The 27,116-nt window shown below is 44.3% G+C and overlaps 2 protein-coding genes across 2 annotated transcripts in view; one reads left to right on the top strand and one right to left on the bottom strand.

The window, feature by feature from the left end:
• The window catches only part of PCGF6 (polycomb group ring finger 6), a 32,695-nt gene extending 23,256 nt beyond the window's left edge, over window positions 1-9,439 (top strand). The window contains exon 10 of the mRNA XM_035133104.2: window positions 3,272-9,439. Coding sequence (XP_034988995.1) covers window positions 3,272-3,340 — 69 coding nt within the window. The 3' untranslated portion in view covers window positions 3,341-9,439. The remainder of the gene's footprint in view (window positions 1-3,271) is intronic.
• A 1,104-nt stretch (window positions 9,440-10,543) lies between these two features.
• On the bottom strand, window positions 10,544-17,618 carry INA (internexin neuronal intermediate filament protein alpha). Its single transcript, XM_035133103.2, has 3 exons — window positions 16,545-17,618; window positions 14,171-14,295; window positions 10,544-12,804 (listed from the first exon to the last, which is right to left on the bottom strand). Exons 1-3 carry the CDS (start codon window positions 17,553-17,555, stop codon window positions 12,492-12,494), a joined length of 1,449 nt encoding a protein of 482 aa, XP_034988994.1. The 5' UTR covers window positions 17,556-17,618; the 3' UTR covers window positions 10,544-12,491.
• Window positions 17,619-27,116: the final 9,498 nt, after the last annotated feature.

Genomic DNA, 27,116 nt, shown 5'->3' with positions numbered 1-27,116 from the left:
ACACTGCTCCCCACTGTTGTGGGGAGGAATGTTGCAGAAGCACTGTTGAGGCAGGACAAGAGTATTCAAGTATAGCAAAAAGGGGTGAAGAGAGACAGGTGTCAGGTGCACAAGTTAAACATCATAGCATGTGTTTCTCCTTCTCTTGCTTACCTGTGTGAGGTGTAGCTATTGAAGTGGAATGGGGTTGGATGTATGTGTCCGGAGTACCGAGGTGAGGTACATATTAGGATTTTGAGATATGCATTAGCATATGTGTTCAGGTTCCCATGTGTGTTCTGAGGCCAATGCATCTAATGCTCTTTTGATGTGGACAGAGTGGTCACTGACTCAGGCACAGAGGGAAATCTTATGCCAGGTCTAGCACTGATGTAAAGTTCCCTGACAACCAGGATTGAAGGGCTATAGGATACAGCGCAAGTGTGCTCCTCCTCTGTACCATTCTGCCTTGCCCATGACTCCACCCCATTTTATCTGTTCTGACAGCATTCTATTATGCTGCTGGCATATTTAGAAGCTGGCCAGGATAGCAAGCCTTCAGCCAAATCCTATAGCATCTTAGCCAACAGAACTTAAGTATAGGACTGTTTCTTAAGTCTAGCTGAGTCTTCATGTAGTGTTTAAATGGCTTCTACCGGCACATTACTTTAAAAAAATAAACAAATTTCAGGTATCTGAAGAAGTGTGCATGCACACGAAAGTTTATACCCAGAACAAACTTAGTTGGTCTCTAAGGTGCTACTGGACAATTTTTTAATTTTTTAATATATTTCGACTGCATCAGACCAACACGGCTACCGGTACCTACCTGAATCTAAATTTCAGGCTGTTATGGTTTAGAGCTTTGTTATTTTTAATGAAAGCATTCTCTCCCAGTCTAAAGACACAAAAGGGTATGTCATGGATCTCCTAGTAGGTTGAGGAAAAGGAAAATTCACCAACTCTGTTATCCTTGATGGATGTGCTCTGATCTAGGCATCCTTGCATACTGCGGGCTGAGCATGTGCTTCTGCATTCACAGATCAACCCTGCTGAACAGGTGGTTGGCTCTGTCTGCTTTGTATGCACTAATCATTTGTTAGGACAGTGGTGGGTATAGAGTGTGCATCTGGAATCAGAACTGGCAATGCTGATCATGTACTTTAGCATTCAAGAGTATTGTGCACATAGTGATAGCAGGTGCTGGGTGCAACCGCTGCCCATTGTAGGGCAGGATTATTTTGCATACTCTGGTCGCATCTAGAACAGCAGTCATTGTAGAAGCCTCTTTCTACACACATATTGTCTTTGCTTGATCACAACAGTAATGTGTGATCTTTTAACATCGTACAATATAAGGACAATTGAAAATAAAAAAATAAGATACAGTTTATAATCTGGTGGCTCTTTTAATCAAATCTGAGGATAGCTTGCTGAATTACTGAATTAAAATAACCTGTTTTACAGGTTGAATTGTTCATTTCTCACTTTGGTGCATAAGTGCTAACTTTGCATTCTAGACAAAGTGTCAGAATGAAGTGTAATCAACAGAGAAAGGTGTTATACAGCGGTACATTTTTATTTTTATTTTGCTCATAGGTGATGTTTTGTGTGATGTTGTAGATCCTTTCTAGCCAACACATCTCCAACATTTGAACACAGTATATGTCAGAAGAAGTCACAATCACTGCATTGCCTTTCACACCTAATAGTAACCTGTCAGGAAATTGTGGCAGACTCATGGCAAGGCTGAACCTATCATAAGGCACCATTTCTGTATATCAAAGCTTCCATGCTATGGCTGCATATAAAACTGTTGTGATTTGGTTGATTTCAATGGCTCAGTTCACACCAATTATGCAGGCAAATGGAGGTTGCCAGTTGACCTCCTATGGCTTTTGTACAGACTTGCCAATGAGTACGGAGCAACCCTATATACCCTGTTTTCCCAAAAATAAAACATACCCATCAAATAAGCCATAGCAGAATTTCTAAGCATTTGCACAATATAAGCCATACCCCAAAAATAAGACATAGTAATAGGTGCAGTTCTGGAGGGCGCCAAGGAAGAGGTGAGGCTGGACGCATAATAAAAATAAGACATCCCCTGAAAATAAGCCATAGTGTGTCTCCTTGAGGAAAAATAAATATAAGACAGTGTCTTATTTTCGGGGAAACACGGTATAACCCCAAAGCAGTGCCTGCTTTTTCATTTACTCCAACAGTTTGTTTCAGGGAAATTGCCTTCTATAACACTTTGTCCTGGGATCTAAAGCTGAAACTTGCTTATGGAGAATGACTCGTAGTGTGTTTGTTATCTTCAAAAAAAGCATGTACTGTACATACAACAGGAATCTTCAGACGGTCAGGTTTCTCCAATACATACACAGGTGTTCAGGATGATGCATCTGCCATTAACACTTGGCATTTTTGTTAAGCTAAACACTGGTTTTACTGCAGCAAACCCTGCCTTGTAAAGTGCAAAGCAGCCCTCAAACTTACTGGAGGGATGATTGGATCCCAAGGAGCCTCTGCAATAATTGTGGCTTGATGGAGAAGCTGAGTCAAAAGACAAAGTGGCTGCAATATTATGTGGGTTGTGCCTTTCTGACTGTTAACAAAGGTAAAGGTAAAACACCCCTGACAGTTAAGTCCAGTCGCGAGCAACTCTGGGCTTGCGGCGCTCATCTCGCTTTACCGGCCGAGGGAGCCAACGTTTGTCCACAGACAGTTTTCCCAGGTCATGTGGCCAGCATGACTAAGCCACTTCTGGCGAAACCAGAGCAGCACACGGAAACACCATTTACCTTCCCATCAGAGCGGTACCTATTTATCTACTTGCATTTTTCTTTTTATGCATGCTTTCAAACTGCTACTGTAGGTTGGCAGGAGCTGGGACCGAGCAACAAGAGCTCACCCCATCACGGGGATTCGAACCGCTGACCTTCCAATCGACAAGCCCTAGGCTCAGTGGTTTAGACCACAGCGCCACCCGCATCCTGATTCTGACTGTTAGCCTCTCTTTAAAAGGGATATTACAGTGTTCAGACACAGGCAAACAACTGAATGGCTTGTTCAGTTGTTTTCAAACCACCTCTGAATGGGACTGTACTCACAAAGAAATTACAAGTGGGCTTCATACTCAGCACACTGAGAGATCCTGCATTTTATTATTCACAATCAAGAGAAAATTTTCATTAGGTGGCATAAAGAAACTTAGGTGTGGCAAGTCTTTGTTTTTGCATTCGTTTTGACTTGTTTACAAGTGTGGTTTTTCTTTCCTACTTTCTAGGATGGCTTACTTGTACTTCACTATGGGCTGATTCTTAGCAGAGAGCCCACATATTCAAGGATTTGTTAAAACCCAACATGGAGGGGCTTTGAAGAAACGAATGATCCTCATTCTTGGAAGTGCGCAATGAACATTAATGCACAGCTTTCACTCTGCATAGTAAGTTAGGATCTGAAAAAGGAATGCTGTACAGTAAGTGCAGCTATAAATACTGCAGTGCTATTATGTCATTAACACCTAGCTAGGTCGGGGAAGAGCAAATGTGTCAAGATGACTGGATTTGTTTTAAATGCGGTTTGTGTATTGGCAGCACTCACAGCTGACTCCCAGGACTTAAGCTTGAAACCAGTATTTATCTGAAATACAGTTTCACTGGTTTTCTCAGGGAATATCTCCAGTGTGCAGTGTTTTATTGGAAAAGGTGTATTCTTCTCAGAGACGTTTATTGTACACTAATGGTCTTGGTTTAGAAATAGGAAAGGGAAACCTTTCAGTTGTGAGCCTAAAATGGGGGGGATAATCACCTTTCGAAAAACCGCAAGCATTGTATCTCATGGTTTATGTGAGTAATAGCATTAAAATATGCAATATCCTATAAATTAGTTAAAATTGGAGAGAAATTGTGTGCATGTTAACTAGACACCAGAATACCGATGCTACTCACACAGCATGGATGTGACAGTAGACTGCACAGGGCTGCCCTTGAGGTCCCTTTGGAAGGCATCATGCAACTGATTATATTTCTATTGAAGACAATAACCAGACTTTGTTCTATGAAAGTCCATCAGAAGGAGGGCAGTAATCTTTCTCTATCACCTGCTACTTTCCTTTAAGCCCACTTCTTCTGGTTTGCAGTCACTACCATGTTTGCTTTTGTCCCTTGCAGCCTCTGTCATAGCTCCCCTTCTTGCAGATGTTCCACTATATTCTACTCCCTCCCCCAGCTTTTGTTTTGCCACCTTTGCAGAAAATGACTATGTCTGTCCCTTTCCATGCATATGAGCTTGAGACAATGCCCTGTGTTTCCTAGCCAGTAGTTGCAATGCCCTGTGAACAATAAAAAAGCTCTGGTTAAACAGCAACACAATGAAGGAGTTCATTTTTAACATTTCCTGTAACATAGCCAAAAATTTGTCTAGTAGTGCTGCTGTTGTGACCTCCCTTAGACCAGGCTGTGATATAGATGACCTTGGACTCCAACTCCCATCAGCCCCAGCCCATGTGGCCAGTGGAGAGGGATGGTGGGAATTGTCAGGCCCGGCTCTAGGGTTAGTCCCTGTGGCGCAGGGTGTTAGGGCGCCGGCCGGCGGGCGCATGGGAGCAATCTCCGCACCAGGGCGCACGACCTGCTTGAGACGGCCCTGGGAATTGTAATCCAGCAACATCTGGAGGGCCACAAGTTCCCCACCCCTGTGATAGCGGTTCCCAAAACACCAGTTGAAGATCAATGGCTTAATCCATTATCACAAGGCAGCAAACAAAGTTTATGCAATTGGAGGGATAGATGGAAGACATTACTGATGCAACTCCTGTGCCTCTATAGAAGGTGTCAGATTTTCTTTTGCTAATTCTTAATTCATTACCTGTGCACTTAAAGATTATGTCCTATTGTGGAACTGCTACTCCATAGTCTTAAAGAGGCTTGGATGTGCATTTATGGTGACCTGAAAAGCTAGTTTTTAGACCAAATGTGTGTTGAAGGGTTTTGCTTTTGAATTCAATTTTGTTACAATAAATTTTTGATGTAGGGATATTCATAAATATCTACTTGTTTTATATTCAAAATATCCAGTTTGTGTTCAGTATTTCTATAAACATCAGATGGGGGGGATTATTTTTGTAAATATTTTTGTCTAATGTGTTAAGGGATGAAGTATTTAAAGTGTTAAAAAGTAGAAGCCTTCCAAAACTTTAAAAAGAGGAAGTATAATAAACCTGCTGGAAAAGTAAAACTAGCAGGCAAGTAAAAAAGAATTTGAGGCACATATTGCTAAAAGAAGGAATTCAATAAAGCACTATGGCAATAGTTCTGTCAGCACAAACATTTCAGTTTGCCAAACAGAACAATACCCCCTATCTTTCCCCTGCGTGATATTCTGGGGTTTCTCCCAACACTCCCCTTGAGCCAGTTGGAGGGGCAGTGGAAGAGGCAGAAAAGTTCTGTTTTGCTAGCTAGCCACTTGTGGGGGCCTCCACTAGTGTGACATGTTAGTTGAATCCCACTCAAAACAATGAACACTGAAGTACATTAGAGACAGGAAAATAGCCAGGGTGATATTTGGATCATTACATAGCAAAGATACAGTAAGACAGGATTACTAAAGAAAGGTAGAGAAATTAATTCTATTTGCTTTGAACTTCATTGTGGAAGATGGTGGGCAGGTGCTATGTCTGATTCCCCCACTGACCCCAAGAAGGGTATCTGAAATAGAAGTGATGAAAACTGAAGTTGTAGAACTATCTCCAAATCACTGGGTCCAATTGAATATTTTCTTACAAAAATATTAAATTTGTTTAAAATTCAGCTGACGGGAAGGTAACTAATGAAAGATTGATTTGTAAAAGGGTTTAAGGGGAAAGGCCATTGCTTTAAATATATTAGAGCTATTATTATGCAACATAGAAAAAACATGCCTTGTTGAGAGAGAATCAACATGGCTTCTCCAAAAGGGCTTTAAATTGAACCTAGAAACAGCTGCTCTGGGCTTTAACATGAACCTGGAAACAAATGGGTAACCAGTGCATTTGTTTTCACCCTTCTGCCTCGCCTTCATTCTGGATGCTTTGAGTAATTGGGTCCCATATAATGTTGTAATTTCTAATGTTGCTATTGTGGTTAAGTGATTTTGAGGGGTGAGGGGGGGCGCTGATAGAGCTCCTTGCCAGGGACACAAGGGACCCTAGGTACACCTTTGTAAGTACCAGTGCTGCTAAAGCTTTACACCAGTAGTATTTCTGGAAAATAAATAGTGATACAATTCCCCCACCCAAATCAACAATGCAATGGAATTTTCTAGTGCTTTCCAACTGTTTCTATCCATTTGATACTGCTACCTTCAGTCTGAGTATACCATAAAGTGGTATAATCATTATGGCAGATGTAAGAGCCTTTGTAGCATGTTAATAGCCCGGCTAAGTTTTGGGTTTCTTTATCACTGATACAGCAGTTGTTCCTGTTTTATTATCTATGTTTATAATTGTGGTTTTAATTAACTGTTATATCCTGACCTGGGGTTGCTTTGTAATGAAGGGCAGGCTAAAAATATTTTAAAATAAATAAATTGGTAACACCTGGATTCCTACTCTCTTTTATTGTAGAGTGAAACTTCATACATATATGGTCAAGAAACCCAAGTTCCCTTTTTCATTTATTTCAATACTAAATTGTAATGCATGAGGCCCTCAGGCTTGAGGACAGCTGAGCATACCCTGTGTCAGACTGTTTTAGAGAGACAAGATCACATGTTTTTGTTCAGCAATAAATTGTCCATGTTGAAGGGAGGCTGCAGATATGGGAGTTTTTATATTGGCTCTTCAATGTCACTTGATTTCTCGGGCCAGGAAATTTATGAGGTGCTTTGAGAATGCCCCAGCTATAATTACCCTAGACTGTAATCTCAAAGCTCTTTTGTCTATGCATGTGTAATAGGAATTGATGCTCCCAAAAGAAGGATCTCAGCCTCTTAAGGAGGACTGAATCCTGGGAAGGAGCAGGTTTGCTAAGGCTCTGCCCCGGTAGGGAGAAAGGACAGAGACCACACCAGGAATTTCAAAAGCAAAGTCTGATCTTTATTTTAAAGAAAACAGAAGACTGCTGCAGCAGGGTCCCCATCGCGTAGAGAGACCCCGAACAAAAAGACGTCCCTGACTTTTATCCACTTTGTTTACATGCAAGTCAATGGTACAGAAATGGCGGGAAGGGAGGGTTTACATAAGGAAATTACATTCTTCTGTGAATTTTGGGTACACCTTTTGATGTGTCCTTGGTGGCTGGGCGTGCCAAAAGTATGGTTTTGAAGTGTACCCTTTGATGGAGAGTATGACCAAAAGGTATGTTTCCTCATGTTAAAGATTTTGATTAATGATCCTGTGTCTCTTCCCTCTGCAGGAAGGATCTTTAAAGTTCCTGGCTTATCAATGAGGTATAATTAATTTGCTTGGGAGATGGCTACATATTAGTGTGAAATCCTGTTTTCTTCACAGGCTCACCCTATCCACACCTCAAATGTGCTCCCAAGGCACGATTTGTAAACACAGACAACGGGGAGATTTTTCATTTCCTCCCTTTTTGCAGAGAAACATTTGGTCGGTTTGGGAGAGTCAAAATGGCTTCAGGACTGCTTTCCTGTACTGCCTCAGACATGTGGTTTTACATCTACAGTTTATGAACATTTAATTTTTTATACATGACCTCAAAATTCTTACAACATATGCATATGCAATTTCCAGAAATACTTTGCAAGTGAACTGTATCAGATTTACTCTACTACAGTCATACTTCAGTTTACGATCGCTGTAGCTTGCGATCGATTGGTTTGCGACCACCGCGGACCCGGAAGTGCTTACATCCGGGTTCCGTGGCGTGCGGATGCGCAGAAGCGATCTGCCCAGCTCGCGCATGTGCAGAAGCGCTCTATCGGCGCTTTGCGCACACGCAGAAGAAGCGCTCCATTTACGACCTGCTCGGGGAGCGACCGGCTCCCCGGAACCAATTGAGGTCATAAACGGTGGTACCACTGTATGTGTACAGGTCTTCTTTTGGTTGGGATGTCTATGTAACCTTGAAGCTAAGCATTGCCAATTATTGATTTGTTTGAGCAAAAGTGTTAAGGAGCATTCACACACAGAAAAAAGTAACTTGCCTTGAGACTTTGTGCCCAATGAGTGTGTGTGTGTGTAGTTTTTGTTAACCATTAGCTCAAGCTCCTAAAAATAATGGGAGCCTTGGCCAACAAAAATAAAGGCTTTAAGGGAAGTACAAACCGCTGTACAGTACTAGGAATGTGTCCCTTTCTAGAGTGTTGCTCCCAAAAGGAACACTTTGTTCCACAGAATCTGTGGCTGAAGCCTCAAAGTAAACTGTAGTCACCAAGTAAATAAATCTCTTGGCACCCAACTAAGCTTTTACATTCTAGGAAAACGAACCCTCTGATACAGCCTTGACCCATGCTAGGAAAGATTAAGTCAGAAGACGTTTCAGCATCTGCTAGCTAGACAACAGTGGTGCCAGGCCTCTGGGCAGATGTCCAGGGCCCCACTTGGCAAAATGAACAGGAGGGCTGTCTTACCACATGTTGAAGTCAGTGAAATGTTACACATTACTATCTAACGGTAAAAGCCCATTAAGGACAGTCTAAAATTACCTAACCACCACTGTTCAACAAGTGCTGCCTTTTGCAAAACACAGGCCCAATCCTTCAGAATACAATTGAGCAAATCATTATAAATTTGTGTCATTTGAGTAATAAGCTAATTATTTTGCAAATCTATGGGTGTTGGGGAAATAGCTATGTCTTTCCTGCTATCAGGATCTCTTTATATTCCTATAGATTCTAGTGAGTTTGTGAAGACTGCCTGCTACTCCTATTATCTTCCTAAACCAGGCACCCCCAAACTCAGCCCTCCAGATGTTTTGGGACTACAATTCCCATCATCCCTGACCACTGGTCCTGTTAGCTAGGGATGATTGGTTAGTTTGTCCTTTGATCATAAATTATTACAAAGAACACAGGTGCAGTATATTTTGACATTTGATTATTCTGGTGAACAGGCATTTTTCCTTCAAATTCGAATAACACACTACCGGTAAGTGGAAAAGAATTGTGTACAGTATTTAGGCTGCTTAAGTGTGCTCAAGTGGGCTCAAAGAATGGCTCCAATGGGGCTTTGAAAATTCAGAATGTTGTAAACTAGATGTAGAATCTCACTTTTCTTCTGCTCCCTGTTGTCCTCTGAAGTGTTATTGCCTTGTGGGAGTGAATGCCATCATTTTAACTATGCTGTGTGAAGGAGTACTTTCTTTTGTATGTCCTGAATCTTCCAACATTCAACTTTTTTACATGACATCAGGTTTTAGCATGATGTGAGGGAGGGGGGGGAACTCTTATCCAGGCATGGCCAAACTTGGCCCTCCAGCTATTTAGGGACTACAACTCCCATCATCCCTAGCAAACAGGACAAGTGGTCAGGGATGATGGGAATTGTAGTCCCAAAACAGCTGGAGGGCCAAGTTTGGCCATCCCTGCTCTTATCCTTTCCCACACCTGCATAATAGTATAGACCTCCATCATATACTCTCTTTACTAGGTTTTGTTTTTCTAAACTGAAAAGCTCCGAATGTTGTAGCACTTCCTCATAAGGGAGTTATTTATTGGGCAAGGTTTTGGACCAGCTTGTTCTGATTGTTCTATGAAGAAGTTCTCAGGTGTGGAATTTTAAAAAACCAGAGAAATTAAACTATGCTTTCGGACAGGAGTTGCTTAGAGAAGTGCAAGGTCCTTGCTAGGGTAAATGTTGCATGATATCTATTCCTTTGGGCTGTCCTGTCATTGTGTCAGAATGAATGTCATCCACTGAAGATTGTATTAGCTGACGAGATGCATTTGCTCTATGTGGTACTCACATTCATGGTACTGTACTTGCGAGACATTTGCAGTGAGCAACCCAGCACTTACCAAAGCCAATCTTTCCTTTCTTGTTGGGCAATAATGGTCCAGTTTAAGAAGATCTTACCGGGAAGGGATGTTAAAAACGGACCAAGCTGTAGGAATAATGAGAATGAACCATGCTTATTAGTCCCTTTTTGGTGGCCCTCCGCAACATTTGATGCTTCCCCCACAGCCCTTGTGCTACCTTCCCAAAGCTGGTAAGCCAGGTGCTGGGCTTTGGGAAGGTGTGAGGGCTCTGTCAGGGTCCTTGAGTCCTTGTGCCTCCTTCCCAAAGCCAAGTTAGTTCTTTCCCAGCTTTGGAAAGGAGGGGGGAGCTCTAGGACCCTGCCAGAGCCTCACACCTCCTTCCCAAAAGCCCAATGCTTCACTAGCTTAACTGGGAAAGCAGCCCAAGGGCTGAGGGGGGGTGTCAAATATTCACACACACCTCCAAGGCAGTGTGCAGCCTGTGGGTTCTGTGTTGAAGTACTCTTGCAACCCACTTGGTATGAAAAGTTGGGTCACCCAGCTCTAGACATTGCCCAAACATCAAACATTGATTTGCCTGGATGTAATTGATTTGGAAAGAGATTACAACCCAGAAAAGTTTGAAGTCAGAATATCACCAAGGACAAACAGGCTGCCTCAAGACATGTCATCTTTATTTATTTGTGCCTTACAGAAGAGGAAAGAATGTGAGCAAAACGGTTTCTCTTAGTTCAGGAAACTATTGCAGTGAAACTGATAGGACATGATGGTTTTGTGTGATCAAACCTTGTGGCAGGATGCATTAATGCAAACACATCACAATAACACAGAATCTTCAGCTTCTGCAGAAAGCAAATTCTGCTGGCAATTTTAAGGCATTGAAAGAAAATTCACACTAGTAAGTTCTATGTACAACTTGGCACATATTCAAATGGTAGACTGAAAAGGTGCACTGAAGGTTATCAGATCCAGATGGAAGATTGGATTCTATCTTATCAGGATTCCTTTTTGATAAAATAGTAGGTGTGAAACTTTCCTCCCTGTGACTACTTGTTTTTGTCATTTGCTGCAAACATGGATTCAGTCTGCCAGTGTGTTGAAATGGTCAGAATTTCATTAATCAGTCTACAGCACCAGTTGTTATTTACCAAGCAAAAGTGATTCTGTGTATGTGTGCAGCTGCATCATTTCCAAGTCTAACAAATATGCTCCTCTAAGTCTATTAGAGAAAAGTCAGAAGAACCACTACAATTCACTGGTGAGGTTATCATGTGGCAGTGAGTACATTTAAGAAAATACATTAAGAAAAAATACCTTAATAGTATGTTATTAACAAACTTTGTCTCTAATACAGCACATAGAACCCATATTGCTTTCCATAATAGAGAAATAAGCTGCTGGCATAATTCTACACTCCTTTTCTAATGGTGAATCAAAAGCCAGGATATCCATGGTTTTGAGTTGCCGATTGTGGCAATAGGAAACAGCAGATATCTCAGCTTTTGAAACGACGTTAGGAATCTGTGCTCTAGAAAACTCAAGAGAGTAGATCTTTTTTTTCTTTTAGCCTTATTTTCATACAAGGCTAAAGCTAAAATCTAGGAACTGATTACAGCATACCTGTTTCCTTTATTCTTATTTGCTGGCACTACTGATTGTAAGCAATTACTATTTTAAATCTACAAATATGGCACAAAGTGAAATGGACAGAACAATGGTTCACAATGTAATCACAGAAATGACTGTCCGTGCTTCTAACAGAAAAACGGGGCTCTAATACTCCAAATTATTTTACCATGTAGGTTTTTTTAAAAGGGAAGAATGCACCAGGTTTAGCTAGTGAGATAACAAAGATATATTTAAGTGCGTCTTCACTATGTGCTATCATATGACAGAGAGCTCCCATGTGCATTGGTACAGAAAGTTTATCCACAATTATTGTGTGGCTTAGTAGCTTCCACCTAGTATTTTTGAATGCATTGTGCTTCTTTCTAGAGTACACCAATCACACAGCAAGGCAAACAAAATGCCCCATTTTCTCTACCCCTGTGGTGCAGAACAACTGGAAACAGAATAAATCATCTAATTACTTGCCTTCAAGAGGCGGGTAATGAAGATTAATCTGCACTTCCCTGACAAGGTGCAATTGCTGGATATTTTGTATTTTACCTGTGAAGGGGGTTCACTTTTCAACTGATTCTGAATAGCAGGTTCAGCAATTAATTCAGGCATCATGAAGGAGCCCTGAGTCATTAACTAGTATGTGTAGGTTTTACCTTTTCCTACTAGCTGCACTTCTGAGACTTCCCTCTTTGCTTAATTTAGAAATTGTGAGATCTGGCTATTATATAACTCTGCAATTTGCCAACTAGTTTTCCTACAGAGTCCCTCCTCGCCCCCGGAAAACCTTGAGCCCTCTCCCCTTTCTTTCCTCCTGGATGTGGTGCTCTTACTAAACTAGACTGGTGGTGTGAAACATTAGAACTTTATGTGTACATGAGCTGGTAAGCACCTTAATTCAATTTAGGCAATTTAAAAGTCTAAGCTATATGTGTTCCCTCCCTCATTGTACTTAAGGTGAAAGGTTACACTTTTTGGTTTGCAGCACCCCCCTCTTCCAGATTTGTTCGTTCAGTTTTCTTAGTGGATGTTATGGTCTCCTCAATCATTTCAGCAAAGGCTTCCCCTACTTGGCTTGATGAGATTTTTGAAGCCAATTTAGCCTCTTCTTTCTCCTCTTTCTTAAAAGAGAAAGTGGGGGATATTTTAGAACTGCTGGTCATAGGGGAACTGTAGAACCTGGGCTGGAAGGAGTAAGTGGGGTTGGAAGGGGGATTCATTGATGAAATGCTGATGCTTGAAGTGCTAAAACGTGTCTCCTCACCCTCCAGCAGTTTCCTGTAAACACCAGAGAAGGAGATATTATTATTTCGGGTTCAATCCAGGATTAAGCACATTTATGAAGAGACCATTTCTAGTCCCTATGTTGGTTAAAAGCAGGAGAAGACTTAAAGAGGGGTGAGCAACCAAGCATTTTTTCATGCCCCAAAGACCCACAAGAATTTGAAAATATTTGCAGATTTAAAAAAAAAACCCAACCCATGTTGTTTAACATCTATATGAAATCACTAAATAGGGTTACCTAGAATCTTGGAGCACATAGTCAGGAATATTCTGATGACGCAGAGCTCTACTTTTCCTTGACATCTACAAGTGTGGCAGTAGATGTGCTGGACCAATGTCTTGCCTCAATACTGGACACTCAATTGAAGCTCTATCCAGATAAGACTGAGGAACTGTTAGTGGATGGTTCCCTAGACTGGATGAATTGGAGCTGGCCTGCTCTTAATGGGGTTACACTCGCTCTGAAGGAGCAGTTACATAGCTTGGGGGTGCTTCTGGATCCATCACTGGTGCTTGAAGCTCAGTGATGTAGAATGCCTTCCCTAAGCTTAAGTAGGTGGCCCAGTTATACTCCTATCTGTACATATGCTGTCCATACTTTGGTAACCTCGAGGTTAGATTACTGCAGTGCAGCTGCTGCCAAATTTAGTGGCAATCATGAAGAATACAACTCAGGTGTGGTGTGGAGTTGGGTAAAAGACCTACTGTCAGGCATGATCAAATGAGAGTTGTCAGATGCTGTGGCATCTGTACATATGCCATTTCCTCTACTTAAGGGATTCTGTAGGAAGACACAGCAGCTTTTAAGAGCATAAACTATCCTGTTACTTACAACCACGTCTTCCAGAGGGGTGTTCTTTTTTGCTGCAGCAGACTTAAGAGTCTTGTAGCTGCTTAAAAACCAGCAAATGTATTATGATATAAGCCACAGGTGGAGAACCTATGCCCCCCCCCAGGTATTGCTGGACTATAAGCCATGCTGGCTGGGGCTGATGGGAACTGGAACCAACACCCAGAAGGCCATGGGTGCCTCACCTTTCGTATAAGCTATAAAAACTTATATTAAAGCTTATTCCACAAAAAATAAATCAATCCATTATTATTTTAGGTGTCACAATATAAACTAGAAAATGTTAATTTGTTTTATAAAATGTATGCTAAAAACACCTAGTCTTACTATACTTTATCTACTCTCAATGCACTGCATTACCATCAATGCAAAATGATGGTAAAGCTTCCTAGTCAGCAGCGCTAAATTGACTTCCATTAACCACTAGGACAGTGGTTCATCACAATCTATTTTGGTGCTATGCTGTTTACATAACCAACAGGCAAGCAGGGCTTTGATCATCACTGTTACCTGTATGCTGCTATCTCTATATCCAGGGCCATTTTGACATTGAGCAAATCTTGGTATTCTCTCAGATGCCGAGCCATTTCACTTTTTGTGTCTCTCAGATCACTCTCCAGCTGGTTGACAGTGTCCTGTAATTCAGACAGACATATATAAAACTGATATTTTAAAGCCAAAGATGATGCTGAGTAGTTTCTTTACCTCTTAGAATAGAACTGTAGTGCAATCAGCAACATTGTACATACATTTGCACATAACATGCAAATGCTGGTCTACCATTAAAACGTATATAAGCCTGCATGACAGCTTTTTGGGTACATGACAGCTTTCTGGGTATGACCACCAAGAAATCCTATGTGGAAAACTGGGTGGGATTTCTCTCAGTGTTCCAGAACACAGACACAACCCTCTCCTATATGAAGCTATTCAAGTATTATTATTTATCCTTGGAGGACTTTCTCTGGATTCCACCCCCCTCCACATGCACACACTGCTGGAGGAGAAGTGGGTGATGATCAGAGATAGCTACCCTTACAACTATAGTTCCCCAAATTTGTAAGCTCAGATGAAGACCCTAGCCATTTGGGATCTGCTTAAGTAAAAAGGTTTGCACCAGCAATGTATAAAGGACACATTTATATCACATATACCAAAAGCTCAGTGTCAAGTATTTGCAGCAATGATTCTGTATCAGAGGCTGTTTTTCTGCATTACTTAAGTTACACATTTCCATGCAAAAAAAATTGCATTCAGAATCTTGGCCAAGTAAATGCTCCTGCTACACCTGTGCAGCTGCTAACTAGGGCTTCCATTTGATTATAGAATTCTTAGTTGATTAATCATAGGACTTGTAAATTATTAACTCATTAAATTTGCATATTAATGAAGAAAGCTTTGCCTGTTTAAATTATGTATGCATGTATTACAGAAGATTGCCAAATAATTGGGGGGAAGCTGTTGATATGTATGCCTTTCAAACTAAACAACATATTCACCTACATAAGATACAATCCTAGAATTCCTATTTTAATGTAATACAGCTTCAGTCTGCAATATGTTAAAGGGGGGACATTGCAAGCTTAACTTAGAATGTGTGTATCCTTTATGTAGCCAAAACAGTACCTGCCATGCAAAAGAAACTTATAGACAAAAAAATCCTTTAAAAATTCCCCAACAGCCCAATGATGACAGAGCATTTTCAGTTGCCAAGGGATGCTGACTGTCCGAGGGAAAACAAGGAGTAACAAAAGTAATGGACTATCCTGGAAGATCCAATGTCTGGCTAGCACCCTGAACAGAAGCATTCCATATTTTCTTGCGGGCTCCACTAGCTAGCGGTAGATTGATTGCAATGAATCTTGTTCAGTACCATGGAGAGAGACATAGTTTCCTCCACTGTCTTTTAGCTTCAATTCAGGCTGAGCCCTACTCTTCTTAAGAAGCAGGGAGATGTTAGGAGAGGTATAATTCATCACAGATTAGAGGGAGGGATGTCCCAAGGCTGACACCACCCTTTTCACTATTCAAACCCAGGAACTGTGAAAACACTAAGCAGGCACAGTATCCAGTGGAAGTCAGTTATTCCTCAATATGAAACCAGTGCACAACTAGGGGCATAGCCAGGATTTTTGGAGGGGGGACAGGCTTTTGTTAGGGTGGGGGCAGAACCTCAGCTTTGTTTTGATTTTTTTTATTTGGGGGCAGCTGCCCCCTGCCGCCCCCAGCTACGCCCATGTGCACAAAGAATTAGCATGAGACTAGGGGGGATGGACACACAATCAAAACACTTCATGACATAAGAGGTTCTTTTCATGGGGTCAACTGCACTACATTCAGGAGCTCCATGGTAAACTGTTAAGCGTTTTTAATGTGCCCAGAGTGGTAAGCATCCAAGTGATACCCATGCATACTGAATGGCTTTTCTAAGAGACTCCTGCCCCAAAAGCAAAACTCCTAGCGTGTTTTAACACACCATCTAGACTGAATGTGTTGATAGACTTTCACCTCACCCCTCCTAGCAGCCAGCTAGCAGATTTTTGGAAACGAGATTCTCAAAGGTCTAAGGACAGCCGGAGGCTTCCAACCACTGGACTTAAGTCTGCTGTGAATGGACCAATGGTCCGATTCAGCACATGACAGGCGACAACTGTCATCCTGAGCCAACCCAGAGATCCGTTTCCTGTAGCTTTTTGCGGATAGTGATCGGAAGCCACCGAGGGACGGGTGGGTGGAGAAGCGGTGCTTACGTGCGCGATAGGGGGCGAGCGCGCTAAGGCGATCGACAGCGTCTGGCCACGAGGTGTGTCCTTGGACACGGTGCGGAGAATGACGACGCGGCGCCTGCGCGGAAAGGCGACCCCCTCCGCTCGCCCGCACTCACCTGCAGGCCGACGGCCTCGGCGTGGTGGCGCTCCTCCATCTCGTGCAGCTGCCGCTCGAGGGACTCGTTGGCGCCGCGCAGGCTCTCCACCTCTAGGGTGCGCGACTGCAGCTGGCGACGGTACTCTCCGATCTCCTCGCGGCTGGCGCGGATTGCCTCGTTGCTGCGCGCCGCCTGCTCGCTCAGGTTGGCGAACTTGCCGCGGTACCACTCCTCAGCCGCCTGCAGGTTCTTGGCGGCCAGCACCTCGTACTGGCCGCGCAGCTCCTTGAGGGCCGCCGTCAGGTCGGCCTTGGTGGCGTCCGTCTCGACGGCGGCCAGCGCGGGCACCTGCAGCGAGGCGCTCAGCTCGGCCAGCTCCTCCGAGTGCACTTTGCGCACGAAGGCCAGCTCGTCGAGCAGCGCCTCCACCTTCTTCTCCAGCGCCAGGCGCGCCAACGTGGCGCCGTCCACCTCGCGCTGCTGCGCCCGCAGCGCCTGCTCGGCCTCGGCCCGGGCGCGGGCCTCGTCCTCGCAGTGCGCCCTCAAGCGCTGCACTTCCTCGGCCAGCCGCTCGCGGTCGAGCGCCGCCTGCGCCCGGGAGGCCTCTGTCTCCTCCAGCTGGGCGCGCAGCTCTCGCAGCTCGGCCTGGAACAGCTCGGCCACCCGGTTGGGCTCGGCGTGGCGCTGCCGCAACGCGCCCAGCTCGGTCTCCAGCAGCCGGTTGTGCTGCTCCAGCTGCCGCACTTTCTCAATGTAGCCGGCGAAGCGGTCGTTGAGGCCCTGCAGCTGCTCCTTCTCGTTGGTGCGCGTCAGGCGGAATTCGTCGTGCACCGCCGCCGCCTGGCTCAGGTCCAGGCTCTCCGCCTGCGCCAGCCGGTACGAGACAGCATGGCTGCTGCGGGACACCGACTGCGAACGGTAGCTGCTGCCCGCAGTTGAGCTGCCCAGGCGGGAGGAGTAGCGGGGAGGCTCCCCGAAGATTTTCCTGTAGGAAGAGGCCAAGTAGTGAGGATCCGATCCGAAATTCATCCTGGAGGCAGTAGAGAGGCTCCCTGCGCCGTCCGTGCTTTATATAGGGAGGCGGGTCGCCCGGTGCGCCGCAGAAAGGCGGGGGTGGGGGGAAGCTGCACTTTTAGGGCGCGGTCAAGGGGAGGAGATTGGGATGAAAAGGACAGGCAGGGAATGAGGATGCTGGGGCGCTCCGGCAGTCCAATTGGGCGCAAGCAGGAAGGGAATGCAGCGGATTTTGGGGTGCGGGTGTGAGGAGGACTGCTCCTCTACAGGGTGATAGAGATTGGAATATTTAGGGGCGGTGGTCATTGCTTTGCAGAGTAGCGGAGGTAAGCGGAGTTGAGGAACTTGGGCTCCCCTTGACTATGACGGAAGAAGGCAGAGCAGAGAACGCCTATCGGGGAATGAGAAGCAGCTGGCGTTGCTGGCTGAAATCTTGGGGCGCACGTCTGAGGAAGGATAGAGGGCTTGGAGGGACCTGGTAGTGGTGATGTTGCATCTTTCCGGTCCTAGCCTCGCATTCCCAACTGACTTTGCTAGGAAGCATGACAGGGAGAAATGCTGATGGAGCTGTCCATTTTGCCGCAGTGCTGATGTCAGTTCTTCCCATCAGCTGCCACTGAAGGTTGGGGACGGTTCCACCCAGCGCAAACTGTTTTGGCTCTTGGAGACAGACAGTTATGATATACAGAACAGGGTAACTGCTAGGCTCCGTCTCCCTTAACCAGCTTCCCAATGCTGTTTCTAAGAACCATAGACCCAGTTTCCTTCTCAGGGTAGGCCTGTGTGTGTGTTAAATAATGGAGCCCTGCAGTTCAGTCAGAACATTTGCTTTGTTGTACTGTGCACAAACAGTAAAGAAGACTGGAGGAAAACACTTACTGATTGCTGCAATGAGGTATGAAGAGAAAGACAGGAGTGTCTTAGATTTGCTAAGGGAGTAGAGTGGGAAGATTAGAGTATATTAAACATACTGCAGTGTAGTAGGACCTTGTAGATCCTGCAAAACTGCAGTTGCATCCTGTTATCATACTGCATTATCATATTGCAATCTTAAACTGGGGGAATATGCTATTTCACTAGAACAACTCAGTCTGATAAGAATATGTAAGTGTGGTTTTTAGAATGAATTTCAACAGTACTGCAGGAGTGTTCTTAGGAGGAAGTGTTTAGCTGTAGATTATTTGTAGTGCCAGTATTAACACATGCAGCTACAGTTTCCCTGATCACAGCACCAAGGAAGGAAGGTAAAAACATTTGCATCCATGATTCTGCATGACACATTGCCCCTGCCTAACACGAACAGTCTTTTAAAACTATTGTTTGTGTTCGGAAAACAATACACTACTAAAATGTGTGATTTAAATCCTACCATCTCAACATGGTATTTAGTCTGGCATTTCTCTGTGGAGATGTACATATTCTCTAGGTGAGGCCATACCCCCAAACCTGGAATTCAGATCTCTGTAGCAGGGTTGCAGGAACTTTTTCTGCCCCTAGGCCACATTCTCTTTTGGGCAACCTTTTACTGGACCACTGTAGTCAGGATGTAGTCCAGAAAAGGTTGCAAGTGGCATAACCAGCTGAAGCTGGCAAAAAGCACTCCAGGTCTCTTGGGTCTCTAGTGACAGATATGGCTCAAGTGGAAGACCCAGTCTGCATACCTGCTCCTTCAGAGGGAGAGAAACCCCATCCAAAGCTGGCAATTGACCACTCATCCACAAAACCTCCATTTTTTCTCAGTATTCAAGCTCAGTTTTTTAAAACCTTTATCTAGTCCACCATTGCATCCAGACACTGGTCCAAGACTTGCATAGCGTCTTCTGACTACATGTTGGCATTTAGGGCTTCCTACCAGAACATTCTGACTTTCTTTCAATCACCTGGTTGGTTGCTATGTAGAATTGTCCTTGAGTTCCTTCCAGGATACTTGATTTCCTTTCTGTTTTGGCCTTTGATTTAGCTGCATTTCTTCCCTAATTCTGGATCTGGAGTTATGTGCTTTTGGCTGTGGGCTATTTTTGGTGCAGTGGCCATATTCTTTCCAGCTTTTTAGACTGGATAGCTGTAGACCATAGGCATGTTCAGTGTCATAGCTACTGATATCTTCCAGTCAAGGTGGAAGCAGAGGCTCACATGGAAGCCCCACCCCAATACCCTCAGGCATGTCCTCCTCCACCCCCATTCTAAACATCTGCATGGAGCTTCTACTTGACTTCATTTGAATGTGGGTAGAGCTTTTGTGCTATCTGGGATCCTGATGAAGAAGGTTCCCTAATCCTGTGAGGGATTCTACTTGTGTCCAGGGAAACACAAGTAGAAGCCCCAGTGCTGGTTTGCTCCATGAACATGGGGAAAGTTGACAGACAGGGAACTTGTGTGCCCAAGGATGTGGGGAGGCTTGTGTGTGTGATTGCCACACTTGCCCTTGTCAACTCAAGTTCTCCCACTGACTTTTAAGCCTAAGCAAAGTCATTCAGTGACCCCAGCAGTTCTCCCAGTCACCCTCTATTCTTTTCAGGTCTTCTTCCTTCTGGCTGACTACCAGGAACACCAAACACCAACCAACATGAGCAGCCAAACCAACTAACTAACTGCTGGTGACCAGCACTTGGCCGTATGTACACTTCTTCTGGATCCCTAGTCTAGTCCCAGTCAATCAATGCTATCTAACTATGAATTCTAAGCATGCAATTACCAATCAGAATATGAAATTAATCAGTAAAGCATTAATTGAATAACACCCTGTCCTGTCTGACATTCAACAAGGCAGCCCAACATTACAGAATCCCGGGAAGCTCAAGTGAGCAACTTTTGTTCTAACAATATCTGGAGCTTTGTCCTGGATAGTGCCAAATCACCCCTCCTAGGCTCCCACCACCCCACCACTTCTCAGACTATAAGAAGGCCTTAAAGTGGCAGTCCTGTGGTCTGGTTCTTAGCACTCTGCCTGCTCTCTGTTCTCCCTAGGTTTGTTGTTGGCATTGACTGCCAGGCATGGGCTTCTGTCATGAACTGGTTGGACACAGAAGAATGATGGGAGAAACCAGCTGGGGAACTCCCAAGAGAAAAAGGCTCAGAGCCATGGGATTGGTGGTGGGATGACGGTGAGTGGTCAGAGGGAGAAGACTGGGAGGAGGTGCTGGAAGCTGAAGAGGTAAAAGGGCTTAGTGAGTGGAGGGAATCTGTGGCAGAGAGAAGTCCAGAAGCTGATGCAGGAGAGGAGGGAGGCCAAGAGGAAGAGATGAATCTGGCTGGTGGAAGCATGGATGTCTCCCCCTCCTGCTGCAACAAGCTTTCCTCCCCACTGGTCTCCCAGAACCAGGATAGGCATGAAGAGGGCGGAGAAGTTAGCTTCACATAGGTGCAGTCTCAGATTGTTTGGGGAAACCATGGAGAGGTAGGGACTTAAGCAGCTGTGGGGAGACGAGGGCCTTCAGTCTCAGCAACTGCTTCATAGGGGCAAGACCTAGTTGAGTTGAGTTGCTGTGCTCATTAGGCCTGACACTCCTGTGTAAATCCCATTTTTGGTAATAAAGTTAACTCCACCTTGCTCGGTGTAATTTACTGCTGGCTCACTCCTGTCAGCTCCCCCCCTTCTGTGTGTGTGTGTGTCTGTCTCTCTGTGTGTGTGTGTAGATCACTGGGACATGCATGCTCAGGAGTTTCTTCATCTGGGGATTCAAATTCAGGGGTCCTTGTATTGATGGGTCCCTGGCATATGAGCTCTCTGGTGTAATGTTGCTGCCTGGGTAAGTATGTGCCACCTCTGCCTCCTGTGCTGCTGTTCCACCTTACCTGGCTGTTCCCTACTCACCCGAGTCAAAATTGAGGAACAAGCTGTTGCTCAGGGTGAGGGTCATGATACCTACCAATTAAACTAAATTAAGCTGGCAACTTTGACATATTTGTGATCAACATTGCACACAGTCCACCTTCATGCCAAGCTTGGTAAAACTGTACGTTGCTACTCTCCTGGCACGGCTTTTGCCTGGTTTCCAAATGAAAAATGGAAGCTTTCTCTTAGCATCTTTTACCGCAAATGGGCTCTGTTAAGCTCATGCATTTTTCAGCACACTATTAAACCAGGGCTGCAGCTACATGTTTTACCACCTGACTTCATGCTGACCACTTACATCAGAATTCTCTAAAGAAGGTTTCCTTTTTGCTCGACTTGAAACACATTTCAGAACAATCTGAGTACGATGACAATTATGATATGTGCTCCTGGGATCCAGACTAGTCTTGGTAACTAAAGAGTCCACAGTGTGGAGAACAAGAAATTAATCTCACCCTTTGCTTCTCCACCTGGGTCAGATATTGTTAGTTGCTACAGGTTTTCTTCATCTCCCCTCCCCAGCTTTTTAAAGGGAGACATAGAGATGGCACAAGCTGGGGAGCACTGTCATGTCCTGCATCATCTGTGAGTTTGTGAGCTGATGACCAAATATCCTCTGGAAGTTACCGATTGCTGGGAAATATTACTATTCTTGGGTAAGGGCTTCCGGTGTTGTGCATATTTACTCCTGATTTATGGTTGCAGCTGAATACCTGAAAACAAATGCACTCATATGTGTACCCTATGGAACTGCATATGCAAGTAGTAAAAACTGATTTTAAAAAAAACCTTACATGGAACACATATCTCAAGAAATTAAACAGAAGAGCAACCAAAGCAGCACTTAGGAGTTCAAGGAAATAGGCTGGTATTTCAAAATATGTACTGAAATAAACGTTGGATGTTGATACCTATATAGTAAGCCTCATACAAAGCATTGCTCTTTTGATTGTTAAAATAAAATGGAATATGTTATATTACCATTCTTTCTCTCTCTCTTTTAAATGTTGGAGAAAGATTTGTAATTACTCACTAGCTTACTCCCTGGATGCATGTAAATATCTACCTCTAGACAATTGGACAAGCCTGTTTTGCTGTTGGGAAGCTTCCAAGTGCTGTGGAAGTTCCAGGGACACAACACTTACCCAGATTTAGTTTTCTTTGGAATGAGGTCACTGGAGGCTTTTGCTGTTTTGTAATATTTTAATTTATTTGTAAGTACACAGATTGAGCAAGAGGGACAACTTAACATTCCAACAGTCAGCCAAATCCACTGTACCATATCAGATATCCAGATTCCCTCTCCAAATAGTACTTTCTGGAGCTTAACAAGTCCTCTGTTTATCTTTTCTACTGTCTCCAAAAATTGCAACCTGCTTCCTTTATTCACCTTTACAATCACACACAGAGGCCTAGATTAGAATACATCATTTGTAGCTAGACAAGGAAGCATGCTCCCATTGCTCCCTGCCTACCTCTCATATTTTCCCCCTACCTGTATTTGCAATATCCCAGGATAGTCCTGTGTCACACAGTAATCTTTCATATGGGAATTAGCTCTCATAAAGACATGTCACCTGAACATCTCAAGCTATTAACACTCCTTTGTCAAGTCCAACCCACACTGGTAGTCTATTAACAGAAATATGATTTTAAAAAAACCCCATAAGGATATTGCAAGCTGCCTCCAGAAGTTGGCTTAGTAGGCAGGAGGTAAATACAGTTTTTGAAACAACTCTGTATAACATTGCAGCCTTAAATCCAATAAAGGAGAGGTGATTAACTGTGGCCTTTCAGATATTGTGGACTCTATGAACAATAGTCCTTTCAGGAATTTTACCTTCAAGTAATTACAGTACACTTGTGTGAGAAAGAGATTGCAACCATGCTTGCTGAGTTCTAAATCATATAGGAAACCTGTTTATGTATAGAAAACCTCCCAATTCAGACATTCCCTGTTGAATGTATAAATGGCAGAAGACAGGACCAGTGAGGATGCAAACATTGGGGGTGGAAGCAGCAGGAGCAGCCCTGCTCTTCCTTTCACAGGACTAATTGTGTGAGGGGAGAATGCCCCAAAAGAACATGTGATAGACATTAAGGTGTAATGAGCACAGTACAATGGATGAGGAAAGGCAGAACACAATCACTTTGAAGTCTAATTAACACAAACACATGTATCTTTTAAAGTCAGAACAGTTAATTTAATTATAACAAATGTATTGAAGAAGCAATTGTAAATGCTTTGCATGCAAAATGTCACAGGTTCAGCCTCTGGCATCTCCAGGCAGGGCTAGAAAACTCCAAAATAAATTACTGGCAGGCAATGTAGAATAGACAGTACTGATCTAGATCAGGCATCCCCAAACTGCAACCCTCCAGATGTTTTGGCCTACAACTCCCTGATCCCTAGCTAAGAGGACCAGTGGTCAGGGATGATGGGAATTGTAGTCCAAAACATCTGGAGGGCCGAAGTTTGGGGATGCCTGATCTACTGTGTTTCTCATATTTTAAGGCATCCCTACAAAATAAGGCATGGCAGGATTTTCCTGAGGTGGAAAAATATAAGGCATACCTCGAAAATAAGCCGTACCGGGTGGTGGGAGCAGGTCTGTGGCAAAGAAGGGTTGCTGCTGCCGCGTTAACCCCCGGGACCCGGCTGCAGCCTTTGCACACCGCGCGCGGACATCCGGGACCCGGCTGTAGCCGCAGCGCGCACAGCCCCAAGACCCGGCTGCAGCCTTTGCGCACCGCGCGCGGACACCCGGGACCCGGCTGTAGCCTCAGCGTGCAGCCCCAGGGCCAGACTGCAGCCTCAGCGCGCAGCCCCGGGACCCGGCTGCAGCCTTCGCCTGCCGCGCGCACAGCCCCGGGACCCGGCTGCAGCCTTCGCCTGCCGCGCGCGCAGCCCCGGGACCCGGCTGCAGCCTTCGCCTGCCGCGCGCGCAGCCCCGGGACCCGGCTGCAGCCTTCGCCTGCCGCGCGCGCAGCCCCGGGACCCGGCTGCAGCCTTCGCCTGCCGCGCGCGCAGCCCCGGGACCCGGCTGCAGCCTTCGCCTGCCGCGCGCGCAGCCCCGGGACCCGGCTGCAGCCTTCGCCTGCCGCGCGCGCAGCCCCGGGACCCGGCTGCAGCCTTCGCCTGCCGCGTGCGAAGACCCGGTGGGAGTAGGTCTGTGGTCTGTACAGATACCGGTACCGGTACTTAATTAAAAAATAAGACATCCCTTGAAAATAAGCCATGCTGTGTGTTTTTCAGGAAAAAATAAATATAAGACGTGTCTTATAATATGAGAAACACGGTAGATGGACCCATGATCTGACTCAGGAGAAAGCATGTTTCTGTTTCTGTCAGTCTGTTGCCAATGTTCATGGTTCCTCTACTTTCTGAATCTTTGTCTATCTGCTTCCTTCTCTTCCTCAGCTACTCAACTTAGTTGTTTCTCCTTATCTCTTCAGCTGCTCTATTTTAAAAAGCTGCTCAGCTTTGTCAAGTATCTCCCAAACCATTTTTTACACACACACACACACACCATGCAATGTCCTTCACTAAGGCCACATTTTATATCCTTCTAGCATTACAAAGGCTTAGTAACATGTTTGGGATGCAGAACATCTCAAGTTCATTACCCAACATATCTATTTAGAAATTATCTCTACTAGCAGGGCTAGAAAAGGTGTGTGCTGGAGACCTTCCTTTAATCTGCCTTCAGAACCTGAACTTTCAAAATATATTTCAGGGACTACTCATTTTTGAAATTATGCAATTCTATGTAGCAGTGCCAGATTTGTTTTATTTTAATATGTGTATTAATCTGAGGACTCCTGCAAGTCCGTTCTACAGGGACCAGTATAATGGATCTTCCTAACATTCTGCAATCTCTGTTTAGTATTGTTGCAGTGTGGGATTCTAAGGGTTCCAGGCACTCGCCCAGGGTTCATGTTTTCCTTTTGCCAATGAGGCACAGCAGAGATTGTTGTGTGTTTATGATATATAGTTTATTTACACATATATACCCCAATGGAGGGGTTCACAGCATTAACACCCAAAAAGGACTTGGTTTCTGTTACCGCTGCAGCCTTAGATTCAAACAGAATCAGCCAGCAGCTTTTACTTCTACGGTAGCTCATATTACATACAGACTCTAAACTATGGCTTTTGTCCTTCTGACTATCTAAGAGCTGCTATTTGGCCCAGAGCTTTTGCCTTCTTAATGTTCTTTCCCTTTGTTCTCTTAACACTTGTTGAGTCCATGGATTAAGTGTCTGGCACCCACAAATGCATAAATGTACTGTTGAGTTCAATTTTGTGCCTTGAATTCCTCTTTAAAAAACAGAAACACTGCACTGAGTACAGTGGTACCTCGGTTTAAGAACTTGATTCGTTCTTAACCTTAAACTGTTCTTAACCTGAGGTACCACTTTAGCTAATGGGGCCTCCCGCTGCTGCAATTTCTGTTCTCATCCTGAAGCAAAGTTCTTAACCCAGGGTACTACTTCCAGGTTAGCGGAGTCTGTAACCTGAAGCGTCTGTAACCCGAGGTACCACTGTATTGTACTTCAAGTTATGTAATCTGCTTGGGGATATATTTGTTTGTTTTCCTAAAAAGCAGGATTATAAATATAATAAATACATGTAATAAGGAAAGTGTTGCTTTTTAAAAATGAATGTGATGGAAACAGCTTTAACAAAAAAAACCTTTTGTAATATGAATATTTTTAACTGGAGGGTCCTAAGTATTTGCCAGTTGTTGTTTGTTGTTTAGTCGTTTAGTCGTGTCCGACTCTTCGTGACCCCATGGACCATAGCACGCCAGGCACTCCTGTCTTGCACTGCCTCCCGCAGTTTGGTCAAACTCATGTTCGTAGCTTCGAGAACACTGTCCAACCATCTCGTCCTCTGTCGTCCCCTTCTCCTAGTGCCCTCAATCTTTGCCAGTATTATCACACAAACCTGAACTTTATTCTGTTATTTCATAATAGCTACTAGTATGAGAAGCGCGTGGGAGGCTATTCATCGTAGAAACTGTCAGATCTGACTCTGTGATCCAGCTGGAGCAATACCAACTATACCAATGCTCAGTCAGTCAACTTCCTTCTTGCGTTTTCATTTGCTAGGCGCTTCTCCTCCCCCTTGCGCATGGCATGTAGTCTTTAGTTTGTTCAGGGATCGTAAGCAAATTACCAGCATTTTTTCTTCCCTGCTCTTCGGCAAGGAAACTGCATGAGAAAACAGGTTCAACCACACAACCCAAATAAATTGAAAGGGTTTGTTTGAGTGCTTTTGAGACAGGTTGAAGGAAATATTGATTCTGTTTTTTAACACAGAAAATATAAACAAACCACTACAGCTAATGCAGTCTGATTTGTCCACAAAAGTTTTAAATGCCTTTAAATAATCAATGGTGCCAAAATGGACAGCAATGGCCTACCTCACTGATTAGCTGCAGCACACATGCAACCAGAGCCACAGCTATGCTATAAGCAAGAGGACAGTACACTTGCCTAGCTAAACATTTTTCAAAAAGAAAAAAAGCCCCCTTCCTGCCACTGTTTGGTGATCTGGGTAAGTGGGAAGAATACTGTAATGGTGTGACCAAGATGGTAGGGGCCTGAGAGGAAGAGAGCAGCCAGGACAGCAGCAGTGGAGGACTCAGGTGGACACCTGGGAAAAAGACATTTGCAACCCCACTTGCCATTGAACCCAATGTGTTTTGACTATATGTGATTTTGGCTTTAGGTGC

Source organism: Zootoca vivipara, chromosome 5 (genome assembly GCF_963506605.1).
Source record: "Zootoca vivipara chromosome 5, rZooViv1.1, whole genome shotgun sequence".
Lineage (NCBI taxonomy): Eukaryota > Metazoa > Chordata > Lepidosauria > Squamata > Lacertidae > Zootoca > Zootoca vivipara.
The sequence above is the reverse complement of the archived record's forward strand: the minus strand, read 5'-3'. Positions and strand labels throughout refer to the sequence as shown.